The 21,209-nt window shown below is 36.7% G+C and overlaps 2 protein-coding genes and 1 pseudogene across 6 annotated transcripts; 1 reads left to right on the plus strand and 2 right to left on the minus strand.

Annotated features, from left to right (window-relative positions):
• Positions 1–3,241: 3,241 nt before the first annotated feature.
• LOC149027721 (F-box protein At2g26160-like) lies at positions 3,242–6,595 on the minus strand (annotated as a pseudogene).
• Positions 6,596–7,132: 537 nt separating this feature from the next.
• Positions 7,133–9,090, plus strand: LOC149027722 (transcription factor MYB119-like). The gene is made up of 3 exons (XM_089142710.1): positions 7,133–7,482; positions 7,590–7,716; positions 8,314–9,090. Exons 1-3 carry the CDS (start codon positions 7,133–7,135, stop codon positions 9,088–9,090), a joined length of 1,254 nt encoding a protein of 417 aa, XP_088998836.1.
• Positions 9,091–10,853: 1,763 nt separating this feature from the next.
• On the minus strand, positions 10,854–20,051 carry LOC149027723 (GDP-mannose transporter GONST1-like). 5 transcript variants are annotated; one of them, XM_089165329.1, is made up of 11 exons: positions 18,851–19,343; positions 18,422–18,524; positions 18,126–18,325; positions 17,044–17,242; positions 16,494–16,633; positions 16,211–16,340; positions 13,439–13,537; positions 13,166–13,320; positions 12,958–13,074; positions 11,666–11,763; positions 10,854–11,581 (listed from the first exon to the last, which is right to left on the minus strand). In XM_089165329.1, exons 3-11 carry the CDS (start codon positions 18,314–18,316, stop codon positions 11,538–11,540), a joined length of 1,173 nt encoding a protein of 390 aa, XP_089021455.1. In that variant the 5' UTR covers positions 18,317–18,325; positions 18,422–18,524; positions 18,851–19,343; the 3' UTR covers positions 10,854–11,537. The 5 variants fall into 5 exon arrangements, with proteins under 5 accessions (XP_089021455.1, XP_089021442.1, XP_089021449.1 ...); XM_089165316.1 differs by lacking the exon at positions 10,854–11,581 and adding an exon at positions 19,350–20,051 and having other exon boundaries at positions 11,589–11,763; positions 18,851–19,008; XM_089165323.1 differs by lacking the exons at positions 10,854–11,581; positions 18,851–19,343 and adding an exon at positions 19,350–20,051 and having other exon boundaries at positions 11,589–11,763; positions 18,422–18,482.
• Between the last annotated feature and the right edge of the window lie 1,158 nt (positions 20,052–21,209).

The following is a 21,209-nucleotide window of genomic DNA, read 5'->3' on the forward strand; positions in this document are numbered from 1 at the left end:
GGCTGATGGATTTATTCTTTTGAGATCGAGTTATTACTCCAGTGCTCGATCAACCATCGGTGAATCGGCCAATCAGATCCAAATCGACTGACATCCATTATGATTTCCGCCGCTCCCATTCGTTGCCACCTGAATTATTATCCAGAAAAGATAGAATTAATGAAGCTGTGTCTTGAAATATATGGACTTTGTCAACTATGTAATGATCTAGAACCTTGTTAATTACTTGTCATATCTAACTACTTTTAGATTTGCAAATTGCAATACCCAAAATCCAACGGCGGCTTTCAATCCAAGTGTGCCACGATCAATATAGAACTAATATCAGTTGGGGTGATTTGATCAGATAGATCACCATTTAAGATAGTCTTTGAAGGGTCAAGTAAGGTTCACTTCAAATATATTTTTGTTTTTATCGATGCATTCATATATATATATATATATATATATAAACACAGGTCAGAAGTTACAATGCATAATTGATTTTGTGGAAAAATTTTCCATTTCATTATTAGAACGGTTGAGTGTTGACAATAGCTTCAAGCTAGAGCTTGTTATGGCTATATTTTTGTATTATCACCATATCTCAATTCTCAACTAACTTTTAGTTTAGTGCCACATTATTATCTTCTTCTAGACTATCATCTATCGATCACTTAGTAATATGTGAAAGTCAAGAAAATACAAAAATTTGTGTTAAATCAGTCTCAAAATATATATATGGTTTCCACTAACAAAAGTTAAGAAATATATTTGGTTTTCAAAAACGGGTCCATTAATCAAAAAAGGGATCAACGAGGTGATGTGAGAGAAAAATAAGTTGATTAACAATTGACACAAAAAGATAAGCACTTTCCAGAAGGATGAGAGACAATTAACAGTTAAAAGTAAATATTCCTGTGCTTTCTTTTTTAATTTGTCAACTCACTCATTATGATTTTTATCTGAAAAAAAAAATGAGATTGAATCACAGACATATAATATGAACAAGTTGTCTTGCAGTATGTACACTTATCACTTATATAGGGTAAGTGTGAGCTTACAATTCTATACAATCCCTTTTCTAAAGAATGCGGATCATCTCTTTTGACGGAGTGCTCTTCTGACGGTTTTACAATCACAAATTATTTGAGATCTACAAGTAAAAAATAATAAATATAATTAATTACCTTAATCTTGTAAGATCCTGTAATTTGTGGTCAATAGTCGTCGAAGAGCTCTCCGTCAAAAGAAATAATCCGAACTCTTTTTCGAGACACTTTATTGTATGGAGTATTCCTTCATACCCTTTCCAAACTTGATTGATAAAGCTCCCATATGCCAACTTGCCTATTGCTTGGATTTGAATTACTTTTACCCAGAAAAGAATATATTTTTTTTCGGCAGAAGAAAAGAAGATTTGAATCATTTAAACCTAGGAGATGTTCTGATTTGATCTCCACTTCTGTTTGGACCAAAAGAAAAGAAGGAAAAAAAAATCTTATGCGTACCAGATATCGTACTGATGGGAATATTTTCAATTATTTGTCGCTACTAGTCAATAATTGGGTCCCACCCACACATTTGAGGGACATTTGAAGGGCTGAGGGCCAACATAGGTGTATGGTCCCACGACTGATACGTTAGCTACTGGTCGATGATTGGGTCCCACCCACATATTTGAGGGCCAACAAAGGTGTATGGTCCCACGGCTGATACGTTAGCTACTGGTCGATGATTGGGTCCCACCCACACATTTGAGGGACATTTGAAGGGCTGAGGGCCAACAAAGGTGTATGGTCCCACGACTGATACGTTAGTTGACGTTTTGAAAAGATAAGCTTTCACGGGGAAAGGTACAGCAACGGATGGAAGATCTTTACTCCAACACCTACCGATTGATTAATTATTCAATAATATTTTCTTTGGCTATCTAAAAAAATTATTATTTATTAGAGAATTACTATTAACTCTCTGCATTGAAACTTAATTATTAATTAAATTTCGTTTTTTTGTAAAATCCTTACTTTTAAGGCGCAAAATTAGATATGTAATGTTTTTTTTTTGTTTATTATTTTTTTTGAAACAAAGGCATTTTTAGATATAGAAAAATTAGGGATGAGAATATTACATATGTCATCTGCAAGAGTTGAACCCACCTACAACCTTTCTACTAAGAAGTCAGGTTCTTAACTATATTAATTTTACTTTACATTAATCAATCATGGGTCATTAATCTTTATTGGGCCTTGAATGTTTGGGCAGGCCAATGGCCCATGACGACGAATAGCAACAGTTTTCTTCCGATGGCCAATCGCAATTCTTGTATCGGATCATCTTTTGTTTATAGATTAGAAAACTGGACTCATCTACTAGAATAAAAAAAACATGCAAGATGGATTGGTGTTTGGCCAAAATGAAGAGATGGATCGGTGTTTGGCCAAAAAAAGGAAGGGAACAATGAAGATACGGATTGGTGGACTGGTTTTCCCTAAAATACCCCTATATCAGATTAACCTCAGTTTAACAATCTACATGAAGCTTTTTCATCATATTTATTATAGGATTTCAAACCACCTCGATAAGATCGGATTAGTTCGGTTGGGTCTACTTCTGATCCTGCCGTGTCATACAGAAACCGATCCCCTATTATTAACATCAATTAGTACGAATTTTAGTCGGTTTCATCAGAAGTTAGAACCAATTGGTTAGATGACGGTTACTTTACTTTTTAGAATAATATTAATAGCTATCCCAAAATTGAATAGAAACAATGCAAACAGCCACATTCAACAGATTATTGAGATGGCACAATATTTAACTCCCATATTGCCTCTTCTAACACTTTATGTCAATATCTCAATCTCTTCTTCTAATTATTTTTATTCGTTTTTAAAAAAAAAAAACTTAAGTAGAGCTAAAAATTATAAGTTAAATCATGCATCATTAAAAATCTATACTGCTAATTACATTAAGACCAAAACATCCACGTGCATTTGCAGTGCGTTTTTACTAGTATTAATAAAAATAGGAATAGAGGGTATTTTCATTATAACGAATCTTGATTCCGTTGTTTGTTGTTATAACACATTTTAATGAGATAAATGAACATTCTAATAATCTGGAAGCCAATCTATGAAAAGATAAAAAGGAGCCAATTCAGTTGATGTAAACATACAAAGTATAAAAAATAAGAATAAAAGAAAAATGAATCCTAAAATGAAAATCAGAAGCAACAACTCTTTAAAAACCCCTTTTCCATCTACCAAGAAACGGGTGTGAACCATACCGGCGCAGACAAATAAGAATGTGACGCATTTGAAAAAGAACGTACAATGCTATTATCTTGTAAGTGAAACACACCCAAATCATGCCAAGCTGCTCTCTCACGCTGTGGTGGAGGCCAAATGGCATAAAATTTCTGAAAGTAATCATCTGTAAAATATATAGAGTTCCCCTTAAATCCATGATAATCAAGTGCAGAAACAGAAACGCCAGTACTTGTGCCAATAAATAACACTTGGTCCCCCAAATCTTCAACCTTGATCCAGCACCGGTCGCTGTAGATCTAACTTATATACCTCAAACATGGTAGCTATTGGACGATCAACGTCGATATCATATGAGCGAGTTGGATAATCATCATCTTTAGTGAATGAGGTCCATTTTGCAACCACTAGCAAGTCCCCGCAGCATTCCACCAAATAAAGAGAAGTAAGCTCAATTTCAAGCTCATTTTCTTCTTCCAACCTTATTTTAACCGGAGGAGGAACAATGTCACAACGTGTTTCCCTTGGTTGAGGAGATAATTCCAGAAGTACAAGATCAAAGCTGAACTTAATTGCATATAATTTTCCTTGATACACAATGAGGTCTTCGTATCCAAGAAATCTTGATTCTATAAACTTCTTTGTGAAGGCAGTCCATGCCCCATCTCCTGGTCTACAGAAGGCTAAATGACGGGTCATAAAAATAGCAACGACGAAACAATCACCAGTGGCCACCGAAGAAGGGTTGGAACCGTTAGCAGCAGCATGAGGAGGCGACGAAAACATAACCTTGCGAATGTAATTGGGGCTAGATTCATAGTACAAAGGTATATATTCATCGTCGAGACGAGAAAGTGTAGATTTAGGTGGAAGGTCGATACGAATACGAGTAAATGGATTGAAAAAAAACATGCATCCATCGTGATTACCTAACATTATCAACCAACCCCAGCTAGACCCACAACATCGAGCACCACGGATTTGAGGCAATTCTAACCTAAAAACTTTGTCATGAAAGAGATCGAAAAACCCATGATGATACCCTGACTCCGAGAAGGAAAACATGAGCCATGGGGGGAATTGAGGTTTGGGCGGAATTGAGGTTTGTATTTGGTTGGCAGCAATGGCGATGGATTGCCACTGCCGACACACAGCAGCAAAACGATGGAATCCCACCACGTCTAATTTGTTTAATATCAGAATCTGAATTTCATTGGAAAGTAGGTCAATAATGCTATCCCTACTAGGGATATCATTATTATTCTTAACACCAGAGCAGCTGAGATCTTAGGGAATCCATGGTTGCGAGTGCTTGAAGAGTTCAGCTGGATCGGGAATCCATCGAAGCGTCTTAAGTTTTTAGATTTTTGGTAGATATCTAAGTCTAACTACGGTAGGGAAAATAACAAACAAAGTAAGGCACCAATTGACGAGGTTACCTGGACGGAAAGGATCGACTGATCGTCAATAGTCAATAGTCTGATATGTGACGTTGAAGAAGAAGAAGAAACAGCCGCTGCGCCTCCCTGGGGCTCTACCGGATTTTATAGCACTGTCTCCGTGAAGGTGCACTCTCACATTGTGATACGCGGGTAGTTATAGGAATTAAGAGAGAGAAACGTGAGTGGGGTGAAGTGTTTTGTGATTTAAGGATTTTATTATTATTATTATTATTATTATTATTATTATTATTAAGAGAGAAACGTGAGTGGGGTGAAGTGTTTTGTGATTTAAGGATTTTATTATTATTATTATTATTATTATTATTATTATTATTATTATTATTATTATTATTATTATTATTATTTATGCTTTAGATGAGAAACTCATGCCGTTAGGGCTAAAATCGAATGAAACTATATCAGATTGATTTCAATTTATCAAACCATATGAAGATTTTTCGTCATATTTATCATAGGATTTCAAACCACCCGATAAGATGGGATCAGTCCAGTTGAGTCTGCTTCTGATCCTACATCATACAGGAACCAATCCCCTAATGTTAACACCAATTAGTATGAATTTTAATCAATCTCGTCATAGTTGGAGCTAATTGATTAGATGACGACTACTTTACTTATTAGAATAGTATTAGCAACTATCCCAAAATGGAATAGAAAGAACGTGAACAGCCACAATCAACAGATTATTGAGATGGACCGTTGCTGCCGCAAATAAAAATCCGAGCTCTGAGTTCTCTGAAATTGGATGGTCGAAACCAATTAAAGGCCCATGAAAAATTGATGGTCCGGGCTGGGGCCCAACTCTTTGAGTGTTTTCAATTTTCAATGTCAAAATTCTCATAGAAATTTTGTCTCCGGTATAAGCGTTGATCATCTCTATTCTTCCGATCTTCGTTTCGTTTGAGCATTGTTAGAAATTTGAGGAACATGTATTACTACTACCCCTGGGTTGTTTAAAGGTCAAAAAGATTTTTATCCACGAATTGGGTTGTTTAAAGGTTAAAACACATGCCAACAGAGGTTCAGCCAGGATAGGAATTTTCGGTCCAACATGAGGATACTAAGGTAATTTGAACAAGTAGATTCGTTTTATTGTTTTATTGTTTTAATTGTGCATAGTCCATATACATGGTACAGACAGCACCGCCCAATTAGTAAACTTGTAAATTGTAATTACGCTTTTTATTACGCTGCCTAATTAGTAAACTTGTAATTAATTACGCTTTTTATTACGGAGACGTGATGATAGTGTTAACTAGTGTGTTAAATAAATCTCTGTACAATTCCAATATTGCCCATTTACTGTAACTTGACTCGACCCGGTTGGAGCCGGTTTACTTGCAAAACACTGCTGACCCCAAGCCTTGAGATTTGGTAGAAGATAATTGCTATCAACACTCCTAGGTTTAATTTGTATTTATTAAAACTCCCTTTATCATGTGAATTTTGTACCTCTTCTTCAATTATGAATCCTTATGGCATTCTTTTCTCATCTTAATCTCTTACCATGAATTTAGATTTTTTTCTTTAATAAAAAAAGAGACATGATATTTGCATTGCTTGGGAATGGCTGCACCATAGGCTCTTGATATCCAAAATATTCCATCCACCCTTATGGAGGGTGGGATATTTTAAAGGACTAGGTTTTATGTCTTTAATACAAGTAGCTAAGTCTAACAAAAAAGGGAGCATATTTTAATGGCCATGTTTTATGTTTAGGATGAAGGAGTAGATCCAACGCATCTTCGTGATTGCACCATATATATATATATCTCTGTGAGTTAGGTGTTTTAATGGCATGCTTAATCTTTAAGGCCGAATCACAACTACTCAAATGGTTTACCTTACCTTATATGGTTGACCCAAAGGTATCAGACCAACCATGTCTTGTCTGGTCCATACGTGGTTTACTGCCAAATTAAGTGGTCGTTTTCATAAATCATAAGGCATGGAAAGGGTTATATTAGTCACTTTAATCGACACTCAATAGCAGTATAGCACCATGCATCCTTCATAATTCCAAATTGTATTAATGGGGGAGCTTCAAAGTCTCATGTGAACTTAATACATACGAACCAAGATTCCTTTTCTCGCTTCTTCATTGCCCACCCATCGGTAATTTTGAAAATTAACAAAATTAATGTGTGATTATTAGCAAACCCACTAATTACTCCAATCCCCGGAGGAAGCTAGGCGTTACAGTCGCTGTCAATTTCCAGCCCTTAGATGCATTGTCAGACCAACGGCTATTATTCATGATGTGGCGCTACATAAACACTCTATATGAGCTTCATTCGCTTCATTTTCGTTTCTTAACTGCGTTTTCTTACATAGAGAGAGCAAAAACACAGCCATGAGCCACTCCCAAATTCTTGCCTGAAATTCTTTTTGTCTTCTATGTTTAGTTAGAGGTCTTCTGTCATGGACGGAGGAAGTTACTATGGGCGACCATTAACGTACATTGGTAGATTTCTATGTAGCTCGAATGATTTTCCGCAGAAACAGATGGAGAGTTGTAAGGGAATGAGAAAAACACTCGGTTCTGCAACCGGGTTCAGTGAATTTTCTGCTTCTGATAATGGTGAAAATATACACTTCGTAGACAGCCTGTTTGCAGAGGGACAACAGTCTTTTGATGTAACAGAGAAGAGAGCTTATCTGACGAGAGACATGAATTTGGGAGAGAAAGCTACTGGAGGAGTCGGTAAAAGAATTAAAGGTGGCGCTTCGGCTAATATGATCAGAGGAACGTGGACTGATGAAGAGGACAGGTAGTGATGCAATGCAAGACTAATTAGCTACTATATATTATTAGCATGTAATTAATTTTCTTGTTTCTTTCTCATGGTTAGTGTTTTGTCCATGATTTAATTTGAAGGATGCTGCTGAGGTTGGTGAAGCAATTTGGAGAGAGGAAATGGGCTTCGATCTCTCAGCACTTGGTGGGTCGGGCAGGGAAGCAATGCAGAGAACGATGGCATAATCATCTGCGCCCAAACATCAAGGTTGATATCTTGATTCTTGATCATTCTTTTATTTAATATTTAAAGCTTTATAGCTTTCTTTTCCCCTTGTTGATTTCATAATTCTCCACGAACCAGATCTTTAGAACATTATTGTTCAGAAGTTTCCATCACGAGCTTTTAGAGGTAGGAAAGATCCTCCCACCAAAGGTGGGTCTACCTCCCATGGCCAACGAAATTGATGTGTTCACAATCCATGAAGATATATGAAAGATCAAGACACGTGTTGAGTTGGAATCAACCTGAACCCAGAAGCTCGTCGAGGGTTTCCCTGTGTGGGAGTTGATCACTTGATCCCAACTCTGAAACTTGAAGATCCTCGAGGGTTTTCTTGGAATCCTCCTTTTCAATTTACTGTCCACTTGTTTTTTTTCCTTAAATGAAATAAAGACCACTCTTTTTCTTTTGTCATTGGATACATGCCTTGATTTGGTAATGCAAACAGCTACCCATGGCCTTCAGAAAGAGAGAAACTTTTCACCTCCTTCACCTCCTTGCATGCACGAACTTCTGCTTTTTTTAACGGTTCTTAATTGCTCATACTGTTTTCCGGGTTGATGCATGATTTGAATGTTATAGAAGGATTCATGGACTGAAGCAGAAGAGAGGATGTTAATAGAAGGCCATCAACAGATGGGGAATAGATGGGCAGAGATTGCGAAGCAAATCCCTGGAAGAACTGAAAATGCAATAAAGAATCACTGGAATGCCACCAAAAGAAGGCAGAATTCAAAGAGAAAGAACAGAAACCCCCAAGTCTCTTTGCTACAGGATTACATACGAAGGAAGACCATTGATGATAACTCCACTGCTAGATCAAGATCATCAGCTTTGATCTCGACAACCCCATCCAAAGATGTCTCTCTATCTATGTCTGCTCACTCTTACTCTTATAGCGAAGAACTACTCTTCCTACAAAGCCTCGTTGAGAACATCTACAAACAATCATATGATGGGACAGAAGAAGCATTTTGTGAGGGGCATCACCAAGACCAAATTTCTTTGGAATCTCTCTATTCTTCCAACGATGGTCCGACGTTCATTAAGATAGATGACGTTGGCTCTTCCTCTACTGTTAATCCAAGCATTAATATAGACGATGTTAAGAATGGCAACGACTTTGTAAGGGAGGATACGAGCGAATCATATCTGTGGTCAGATCATTATGTTGCCTGTCTGCTGAATGGAGTCAGTTCTTATTCCTCTTCCACCACCCCAGACAATAGCTACTGCCAAAACGCAAATATGGAACAAGTGAAGAATCAGTTTGCTTCAGATGGCAAGAAGGAGATGGATTTGATCGAGATGGTTTCTTCTTCTCCATTTACTGGAAGTAGCAGTTGGTTCAGGTCTTAGGAAATTTTCGGTAAAAGGTCATTTGTATCCAAAGAAAGAACAATGTGTAGAGCATTGATCTCTCTTGTTTACGCCCTGATATTTTTAATAGAATGTTGTTCAACAAAAATTTTAAAATAAAAAAATCCAGAGCTGATAACCTAAGTTTGATTATTCCATATCGAAACCTTTAGATCAACCTCTAAATCATGAGACATTTTATCAACCACTAACTCACCCTTCTCATGGGCCCCTCAATTGAATACACAATACTGACTAGTAAATACCCAACAGGAATGGCTGAGGAAGTCAGAAACTGTTAAGAGGGAATGTGTGAGTGTGTGTTGGGGGGGGGGGGGGGGGGGGGGTCTGTATATTGGAAGATCAAACGACTCAATATACATTTCAAAGCTGGGAGCGCAACTCAGACGTGGAGGAGATCGGATTTTAAAGCTTGGTGAATATGAAATCCACTTTATCTTCCAAAACGTAAACATTTTATCTATTGAACCATTTTTAATTTTCCAAATGAAACAATTTACCCCAAAATTAAATGCACACGTTACACTGTTTACGGTTACATAAACTCAAGCAATTGAAAGAAAGTAGTCTTTTCTTCCTCAAAGATTGAAGATCTTTGATCATATGTCCTGTAATCCCATGAAGGAATAAGAAACGAAGACCACGGCTACTCAAGAATCAATGAATAATTGTGCAGGACATCCATCACATCTCCATGTATATTCCCAAAGCTACTCTCCTAATATTCCAAGCTCCATCAAACTTAATGCTGACACCTTTGGTTGGAACACTGTTATAGCGTATATGATATTGTGGCCCTTGCTACTCCATGGTTTGTCCAAGTTTATAAGCGTGATGACTTCGTGTTTTCATGCTCCAACAATAGACTTCTTACCAAAAGACAAAAAAGCAATAAACGAAATTAATTTATAAAAGCAAAGGTCGGAAAACATGGGTTTATGTTCTTGTTGCCTCCAATGCTAAATACCAACTTGGGATAGCCTATTTTTCCTTTGGATTCATAAATACTCCTCTGGGTAAACTCAGTGAAGTACTAGGATGGTTAGGAACCTAACTTCTCAATGGAGAAGTCATGGGTTCAACTCCTACCGGCGGCATATGTAATATCCCTATCCCTATATATAAAAAGTGCCTTAGTACAAAAAAAAAAAAAAAAAAAAAAAAAAAACTACTCCTCAGGATTTTATATTTTCCAAGTTATCATTCAAGATTTCAAATTCATATCCATGATTGAGGCAGCAGAAACATGGCTGAAACCAGGGCAGTGCCAAGTAGCTTTGATATGAAATTAATATTACAAAATTTGGAAATTCTTGATAAAATGGTCATTCAATATTCCAATTCAAAACATCTTTAATCTTCACAAATTCCGTTCACACAAAAAAAAAAAAAAAAATCACAAATTCCAGAGGCTGTCTAGCTTTCATGAGATTAGTTTAGGGCCTGTTTGGTTACATGAAATCTCTAGATATTTGAAATCTCCAAACTCATGTAACCAAATAGGCCCTTAGAGGTGCTGAACTTAATCAGCGGTCGATGGCAGCCGTGTGGTAGAACATCTAACGGCCAGAACACCCCGACCAACAGCCCTACACGATGCCGGGCTCCTCCTGGCCGTCAGATGTCCCCCACAGGGCTGTCCACACTGCAGAGAAGCTTGACACTCTCAAAGGCAGGCGTTGGAGATCTTTCACTTGCAATTGATGTCACAACTGTCGGTTTTAAGAGTCTTGAGTTTCAGGCTTCTCTGCCTAGCTTTTGACTAGTTCCTCTATTGGATAATGTTCTCGCTTCATTCCTGCTGCAAAGTGTAGACAAATAAATTTCTTCGTGGTTCAACCTAACATATGCTCCTGTGAAACAGAGTCTCCCCTTCTTTTGTCTCAAACAATCCAAATTCATGAACAAAATACAAGGTTAAACAAGAATGAATCCAACTCAATGAATAGACAGCATCCTTAAGCGACAGTGGAGCTGATATACACCACCATGCCCCAAAAAGAATATCAATAAAAATAACAAGTGGAATTGAATGTTGGTAATAATACTTGAATAATGTCATCAAAATTTCACATGCATAAATCACTAGTTTCAGACTCCCTAAATGCCATTTTCTAGACTTGCTGTGTCAATTGCTTTTCTTGCCCAAAAAGACCGTCCTCCTATTTTGTCACACCCACAACCTTTCTTCTTTTCTGGAAGTAACTAATATCTGTAGCAATAGCCAGTAGCTGCAGAGAAGGCTTCTCTTCAAGCCTATCCACAAGCACTGGGTAGCTGCTGACATTTTTCTTGCAGCTTGCTAGCAATCACCACTTTATTGCCCACTTCTATAACCTCTGTTTGTAAGTCAACTATAACCTTGCCACTTGAATGCAAGACACACCAATAGCACTCTTGCTAACCTAGTCAACAAGCTACTGGTATTAGGTCATTTTGGCCCTGGCAAAGAATACTCCAGCAAACAGACCTGATTAACATGCAATGGCATCAAGTCAAATAAGAATTAATATGTAAGAAATTAAAGTCATGATATTCTTTCCTAATTCATTACCAAACAGTATACTGAAGAGATTCGGGAGACTGAGTGGAACATTGAACAACAGTACTCCTGCTATGGATAGGGGTATCTTGTTCAAGGAACCAACAAGACTGTGAAAGAGAAGCAAATTGTCAGCAGCTAAAATTGCAGAATAAATAACCAACATAAAAACCTGTGTAGAAAATATAGCAAAGACCAAGGAAGAAAGAAAACTTATAGAGTAGCAAAACTTGGACGTTTCTCTCTCAAGGCAAAACACCATGTTCAAATCTGGCCACAATCACAGTAACCTGATGTCAATGGTAGGCTCTGTGACTCATGTTGGTTCACTTCTTTTTCCAGATAGGTAGACAAGAAAAAGTAAGATGGTAGGGAGTGGGGGTGGGAGGTAACAGCTAGGAGCCTCAAACTGAAGACCTCCTGGTGAGCATGGGCTTGGACACTACAGCCATACAACTTTACAAGCATCTTGACCTTTTCAACCTAGATTCTGTATGAATTACTTGTCTATTTGCAACTCCAATCACACCTACATTTTTCCACTGAAGATTTACTCAGCATTCAAAATATGTTTGTCTGAATATCTTATATGTTAGATTTTATTTTTAGTGTTATTGCTATTGTTATTATCCAACCTGCATACAAAGTAAAAGTCTCTTTCCTCATGAAGTTCCCAACTTATTCACTCTTCTAATTTTCTTGAGAAAAAGGGGGCTACATACCCTGTTGATCAGGCTCTCATCGCTGTGGGGTCTAGGGAGGACTGTGAAGAGGTTATAATGTACACAGTCTTACCCCTGCTCACGCAGGGAGCCTGTTTCAAAATTTGAGCCCATGACCATTTGGTCATAATAAACCAGACTCCTCCTTAATTTCTAAGAGGATTTGAATAATCTCATACTTATTTGTATGCATTCTTTCATGTCATCCAAAAAAGGTAATTTTCTAAATTACTAACACCTGATTAGCAAGTGGTAACAGGTTCAAACTTTAAACCCTGACAGAATTAGCAATGAATTAGGTGGCTATAATCACAATCACCTAACAAATTCAAGCCTTATCCCACAAAAGATCATTGCAGTGTTGTTAAGGTCAGAGTGGATGGATACAGAGAAACGTCCAGGCTAAGTCAACAACCTCTCAAATCCATATGGCTGAGATCACCTTACAATTGATAACAGGTTTTGTTGATTCATGCTGTATCAGACAGCAATACACCAACGAATGCATAAAAAGCTTATGAGCATCATCTCGACATGGCCATGTACCAGTTATGATGTACATTAAAATCTGTCCACCCGTACCTATATGTAGTGGGGCCTGTTTGATTTAAGAACCACATAGAGGTAAAGCTGATGCCAAGTCCAAGCACTCCACTGGCTGTAGCCACAAACCAAAACATTGGTAGCCTAATCACATCCCTGCAAAAGGCAAGACAGTAAATGTGAAAGCCTGCATGAGAAAAATAAACACTAAATTTGTGATCCAAGTTGAAGTAGCTGAATTCCTTACGCTGTATACACATATTCCCATTCATTGAATACCAGAATCAAAAAGATAGCGAAGGGTATAGATAATCCATTGTTTAGCAACACCATTGTGACTTCATTAAGAGACCCAGATCTTGTTGATTGCTTTGCTGTATCCATAACTCGTCGCAGTGTCAGCTGTCTCAATTATGAAACATTGCAGATCAATCACAATTTAGGAGGTAGTTTGCAAACCCTGTTTCGAACCCAAATTATGATGGAAATCAAGCATTTTTTTTATGTGGAAGAAGCATACAGAGTAGCTTGCCGTAAAAATGCAATTCATAGTTTGCCAGGCATAACCAACTACATTGAAAGAAAGATCAGTGATCCCACCAGTAACAGCAGAGATGATCTGTGTAGACAAGAAAAACATTGGAATCAAGAATTTAAAAAGACTTGAAGCAAAAATAAAAAATTTATAGTGAATGTCAGTATGAACTTCCAGATAACTTTACATGCTCCAGATAGGGTGATAACTTTTTATGTCAATGACGTGGGGAAAAAGTCTGTGCTTATGTAGTTATGTTGTCAGAATTGTACTTATATTTATAATTTCACAAGAAATAAAATGCATGGTTGACAGAACCAAAGAAAAGTAAGTATTTTACAACAATGATGACAGCTTTAAATCCTAATTTCTTTCTTACCCGCCAATCCATCATTAAGGCTATGTTAGGTTACGTTACCATTGTTAATATAGAGAAAAGCAAAAGAAAAGAGTGAACTTCTTCATATTGCTATTTGTTCAATATTGGAAAATTATTAAGAAAAAACCTTTTGTTGACTTGGCTGCACTAAGAAACCTTGTGAACCTTTGCATGGCTTTGTACAAATAGTTGGAGCTCAAAAATTAACATTCTCTTTTGTCATTTTCTACATGGTCCCACAAGATAATATCTTTCACAGTCCACAGACATTAAGCCACATGATTGAGAAGCTAGACGGCTCAAGACAGGTACCACTCTGACGCTTGCTTTGTGGAGTCTGTAGTGCATAGTATCTCTATCTCATGAAACCAGCTTATAAAGCCTTCATGGTTTTGACAATTCCATAGAGCAACCACTTTGCTTCAGAAGACACTCCTATTTTCTCACTCGCTTTTCTTTAAATTCACCAACCAACCAAGTGATTCTATGTTTTCTCTTATTTAAACCTTCGCATTGCATCCACAATATAACCAAGACCAACCTACATGCTAATTTTCTTTCCATCTTTTCCAGAAAATGAAACACATAAGCTGTCCTTCCACAAGATAAATCGAGGAATAACATTTAACAAAATATTAAAATTCCCAATTTAGTTTTCATCAAGAAGGAATCATTACAATAACAAGTTATGAGAACATAACTTTATCCCGACTAGATGGTGTTGGCCACATGGATCCTTGCTCTCTGATCAGCTTTCTTCAAAGTAATACATGATACAAGGCCTAAGACACAAATGCCTTCCCTCACTAGTCACTATTGATATACCTATGGTTATTCTAGGCCTACCCCTCACTCTTTCAGTTCCTTCAATCTGAATCAAATAACTCCTCCAAACTGGAGCACAGGCCTCCCTTAAAAATGCCATTCAACCTAAGAATACTCTCTGATATCTTATGCCTTATCATGAACCAATGCTACTTCCAACTAACCTCTGAGATGATTCATTCCTTACTTTATCCTTCCTAGTTTGCCACACGTCCATCTAAAAATCCTCATCTTTGTTTCACTTCTTTTTAATCCATATAAGACTTGTTAGCTACCATTTAACCTTAAAGCTCCGACAGTCAAGAGGCAACACAAATATATACATCAAAACTTGTGCAGGCTAAAATTGCATGGTACTTGCACATGGTCCAGACCACATAGTGCCTAGGGAGAAGAAATGTCCGCAAAAAACCTTCTGACGCACTTCCCAGGGGTTTCACAAAAGACCTACCTCCTCTCATACAGTTTTAGTAAATAGTAACTATCACCTAAAAGCTCAAATTGATAGGGAAGGGCAGCATGCTTACATCAACATACTGCTTAAGGGACGAACATTCCACTGCATTTATCATGGTTGGCTGTATGATAGTCATATTAAACTCTACTTTACACTCTAAAGCAATATGACAATCACACAACCCTCCAGAAGGATTCTTTAATTATTTATTTTTTTTTTTGGAGGGGGGGGGGATGGAAAACAGGACTAAATACAAAAAACAAAGACCAAAAATGGGCACACAACAACCCCACCCCCCCCCCAAAAAAAAAAAATTCAGTCACCCGAACTTCCTCATGTAGACATGTGCTTTTGTGGGCCACGAACTTATTGTACTAAAATGTGAACTCTTAATAAATACGTGCTAATCAGCTATTTCCTTTTCTTTTTCCTGTTAATTTCCCGCCACCACAAGTGGATGATCATTTAACTGTGCTTTGTTTCTAACATTTGGAAATACCAGTGTATTAGACACAATCTCAGAGGCATTCTCTTCTTAGCCTCAAATAAGAAAGGAAAAAAAAGTTGATATTTCAACTGCTAGCAAAGAATAATCACCAACAGTAGATAATTTAGTGACAAACTTAAGCATAAATTTAAAAAGTTCATTAAAACACACAGACACAAGGTAACAAGTATGACATATGAAAAACATGGCAGTGCACACATTTTCAGACACTCTACGCCACCACCTCATGTAGACATGTACTTTTGTTAGCAAAGAATTTCTAATCCTAAAACACAAATTCTCAATAAATATGTTCTCTGCTTTTCTTTTTAATTTCTTGTTACCTTCCCGCCTCTGCAGGGGGATGATCATATACTTTTGTTTGGCGTTAACAACTGGGGAGCACCAGTGCATTAGGCATAATATCAGAAGAATCATCTTCTTAGCTTCAAATAAGCATAATTCTGCTTTATGCTAAAATGAGATTTCAATTGCTATAAAAGAATAACCATAAACAAACAGATAATTTAATAACAAACTCAACACCAATAACTTAAAAAAGTTCATTGAAACACACATACAAAATATACAAGGAAAAAGTTGACATACCATCAAAAATATGGCAGCCCACACTTTCTGATTCTGACGCTTCTGGAAAATATATAATTCCCCGGCTGCTGTTAATATATTTGTCACGTTCTTCAGGATAGTCACCATTGCAATGTTTATGTATTTCAAACTGCAGGAAATAATTAATTAAAAATAAATAAAACAATGTGAAGAAGAATATAAGAATATACGGGATTGACATTCATCCAAAGTTTAAAGGTTAGACAAGTTAACTCTTACTCTAAAGAGCAACAAAGAGCAGTAGATCAGTCACATATCATACCTATACATGCCAGTCACCAGCATACACACAAATATTATGTTGACAGGGATCCAAACTCTGACAAGCTTCCAGGTGAGCTTTTCTGTTGAGACTGCTCCAAAGATGACCAATGTAACAACCACCACAACGCTGACCATATTCTGCAGAAAATAAAGCAAGCAAAAAAAGGGTCATATTAAATCATCAAAGAAAATATGTGCGCGCATACGTGCATAGGAAGATGGAAGACTCCTAGTGGGGCAAGAAAATGTTGGGTTTTCTTAGCTCCTAAATCTGGCACACTCACTTATTCAGTGGAATCAAAAACAAAATTGCAGAACTTCATAAATGTAAGTTTAACTTCATATTTAAAGAACATTAAAATGAAATACGTTGTTGGCATTATTCATTAGAATGACTACGAGACTAGGAGCCACAATTACAGGCATCCAGCCAAAAAAACTCATTCCCTCTGGATAATTTTATTTAACCAAAAAGGGAGAAAAGAAACCATTTGCATTAATTTTCCCATTAGAGACAAGTTGAATCATGGACGACATGCCAAGAACACCTGGTATAACATCAATGATATTCCCGCATTGAAGTCATAACTTGATAGGACAATTTTGTTAAGCAATATCATGCAGCACGAGCAAACACAGTAAGCTATTCCAGACAGAAGTGGACCAGATTTTCTTCCAAAGTCATGTTCCCGCTTATCATCATCAACCTGAATAATGAGATCAGCACCAACTGCTGATGGATTTCCTCTGTGAAATTGATATAAACAAATGGGTTTAGAAACCAAGTCAGGTGAAAAAGTGAATGACAACTGATAATTTTTCATAAAAATCTCATTGAAGTTTCAGGTTGTCCAGATGGTATCTTCCAAAATAAAATTCAGACAATCATTTCATGACCCAAGAGGCCTACAAACAGCTTTGGGTAAAGATAAGAAATGCAAAGAATGATCTGAATCAATGAAAAAGAAAATTTACATAAAAACCAAAAAGACAAACAAGATCTGACAGAATAAACTACTCTTTTAACAAAATCAATGGAAGAGGAGTCCTAGCAGGAATTTGAAAATCCAGGAAATACATGCATAATTAATATAACCATAAACCAAAGAAGTTACTGAAATTTCAAAAGATGTTGTAGATAATGCAACAGAATACAGAGTAGTAATAATTTGCCTTGAGCATATAGGATGAATAATTAAAGAAAGGAAACCAAGGTGCCGATGCTCTTCTTTTTTTCTTTTTTGGGGGTGGAGGGGGTGGGTAGTGTGGACAGTGCTGAGAAGGCATCACTTTCATGGAGGCATGGAGCCACAGGAGCAGGAGCAGGAGCAGGAGAGAGAAATAACAAAGAACCCATGCAAGAGGAAATAGTACTCTGGTGCCACGGCAATTCTTTTCCCTTAAAAAATATAAAAAAAGAAATGTAAAAATGTAACAGGAATAATGTTACAGTAACTAACTCCAATGACAAAGTCACCCAAATAAGCAAATATAGGTTGAAGGAATCCTATTCAGGGTGGTCTCTTCCCCCGCCCAAGGTGAAGAGGCATGTATAGGATAATTAGTCACGTATTTGATGCCGACATTCAGCATAGAGTTTGAGAAGCATCAGAATATTAACAAGTTGCACCTCTTAGTAGCTCTTTGAACGACATTTGTGGCAACATTGATAAATGAATTGCGTCCAGGCTTAAGAAGACCATCAAGGATCTTGTACACTATATTTTCTCTCTTTACAACTGTAACTTTTTCATCTACAGATTCAAATTCAGATCCATTGTATTCCTGGCAAATTGAATCAAATTTGAGATCAGACATCATGACCTGCACCTGCATTAAATGACAAATTTTAAGATGCAAGACAAAGTCAATGCCCATCAGAATGCTTAAAAATGCTAGAAGAAAGAAAGTAGATTAAATAGTTACCCTCTCAAGCCTGAATGAAATGTCCAAATGCTTGAAATTACAACATATAATGCAGTAGCACCTGAAACCCCATGGAAGAAAATGATATCTACTTGAAGACAGTCTGAAATAATGAGGAAGTTTTTAACCATCAAAATCCCAGGAATGTGTAAGAAATCAAAGCCTTAATATCCAAACAAATCTTTGCCCAAGTCATGTTATGTGACAACATTGATTAAACAAAAAACAAGTTGCAAGGTCCCTAAGTGGCACGATGCAGGAAATATAGTTGTAATAACGAAGAAAGCCTTAATATCCAAACAAATCTTTGCCCAAATCATGTTATGTGACAACATTGATTAAACAACAAAGAAGTTGCAAGGTCCCTAAGTGGCACGATGCAGGAAATATAGTTGTAATAACGAAGAATAGGCTGTTCCATAAACGTACCAAGAGACAACTAAGACATTCAGGCTGTTCAGTGCTTCTAGTCCCTGTGAAGTCCAACCATCTCTAGAGCAATAGGAAAACTTCCATTTGGAAACAAAATAGACTTACACTATGCATCGCTTGAAGGCTAAAGTCTTCCTCCATTCTTAAACCCCTGCCTTCGGTTCAAGAAGAACAACCGTAAACTCCTATACATAAGAAGCGGGGAATGGGGAAGTGTTTGAATCCGATAAACTAGCACTATACATTAGCTAGCACTCAGCACCAAAAGGTGCCTTTAGATCCTCAGGGTTTCAATCCCTACTCATTTAATCATGGCAATCGCAACAACAAAGCAAAGAAGCCATGAACAGAACGTATTGAGACTTCTTCACAGAATATCAATATGCCCGCAAAAGAAAACAAGAAATATTGACGTGAAAGAAAAATTACACCACTAAAGTGATGAAACTCAATTCTAGAAAGAAAACTTTGTGAAAAATTACACAATAGCACTAACCAGAAAAACCGGGAGGATTGCTCGATTCCGTTGGATCTTCTGTTGTCCTCAATCTGAAATCCTTAAATACCAGTTCAAGTGGCCTATTTGGCTATTTCAATGAGGGAAGAACAGGTGGGGAGCACTTGGTAAGGATGGAAACCTTCTTTTTAATTATAACTTAGGGTTTTCCACTCCACTACTGCAAGTGGGAAGATAATTTTGAAGTCATGCCAAAGACGTGTTGAAATCTTTAAACTTCCACAGTGTACGTAAAGTAAAGCAAACTGAGAGCGGAAAGCGTGTAACTGAAGAACAGTGATCTTTTTTGAAAAGGAAAAGAATGATGAAACCAGAGAGGAATACATGGCACTCGATCCTGCAATTGGAGCTCCTAGAAAAATACCACATGCCATGATTCCAGGGTTGAGAGAAGCGCCTCAAAAATTGAAAAATAGATCATAATGGAGCTCTTCCCGAGATGCAGCAAGTCAACTGCGTCATGTCCAGATCCACTGGTGTTCCAAGATTCAAAACTACATTCACACCTTAATTGATAGCTTGCTTGTCTCAGCATCAGAGAACGCTGCAATAAGTAGCAATGACAAGGATGAATCGCTATCAAGAAATATTTTGCAAGAAAGAAATCGAGTCTACTCTACTTCACAGAGAACATGGTGGATGCGAAGCGTCGAGTTTCAAGCACAGAAATTAAGAGAAATAAGAACGTGGCTTCAAAATTTCAGGCGCAAGGCTTCCAAACTTTTCAAATGAACCTTTATTTATATCAGGATAGATCGGAGCAGTGCCACGTGTTGCCAAGCGCAACGAAACGGTTTTTTCTAATTTCAATTTTTGTTTGCCATCCGCTGGTTTTTGGATTGTAACATATAGTGTTTTTGGGATTCAAGGGTTATGATCTTTCCTTCTTTATATTTACAATTATTAAATCGTATATCGATATTTAGGAGAATATAATTTCGATTTTCTTATCCATTTTCATAAAATTTTAATCTAAATCTAAATTAAAATTTTGCATGTTGGATGACTAAACATGCTATCAAAAACAAAGTGAAATTAATACAAATTACCCATGTGATTGATTTTTTAATGAATAAATTGACATGTGCTCTTGTTGACTATGGCCCAAAAAAAAAATTTGACATGTGATGTGCAATATATATAATTATAAAATTTTATTCAAAAAAAAATCATATAATTATAAACTACTACATTCAATCATATGATTATTAGAAGAAAAAAAAAAGCTAGAGACAAAAAACACATGTATGCCCTCACAAACAATCACTTGTCTAAATAGTCAAGTTTTCGGACAATCCCAGAAGGTAAAGATTAACCCTTGCCCTTTTATTTTTCATTTTTTTGTGGGTAGAAAGATTAATCCTTCATAGTATAAGGTTAAGAGTTTAAATATTTTCAAAGTCATCAACAAAAAATTCCTCTATATAAAAAATTACTTATTTGAAAATAATAATAATAATAATAATAATAAAATAATTGAAATAAATTTGGAAATTGAGTTCCAAGGTGAATGAAAGTTGAGAAAACAATATTTGATTTCTTTCTCTTATTTCATAAACAGAGCAAGAAGATGAGAATTTGAAAGGGTTTCAAATCCTCAGACATAAATACACTTACAACTCTCGACATAGGAAGAAAATACTATTTCATTAATTTAAAAATCTCCAACTGTCAAATTTTGAGTTTACCTACATCTTTCAAATTTAAGGTCTCCAGAGGAGTAACAAAGTTCATCACTCATAATATATTATGAATCTTGTCAATGGTGGGTTAGTAAAGCTGTTAAAAGCCCAAACTCCATTAGGGAGGTCTTGGATTCGCACCTATCCGGCGATATTT

This window comes from Hakea prostrata, chromosome 1 (genome assembly GCF_041222555.1).
Source record: "Hakea prostrata isolate BN-2017 chromosome 1, UWA_Hpros_2, whole genome shotgun sequence".
Lineage (NCBI taxonomy): Eukaryota > Viridiplantae > Streptophyta > Magnoliopsida > Proteales > Proteaceae > Hakea > Hakea prostrata.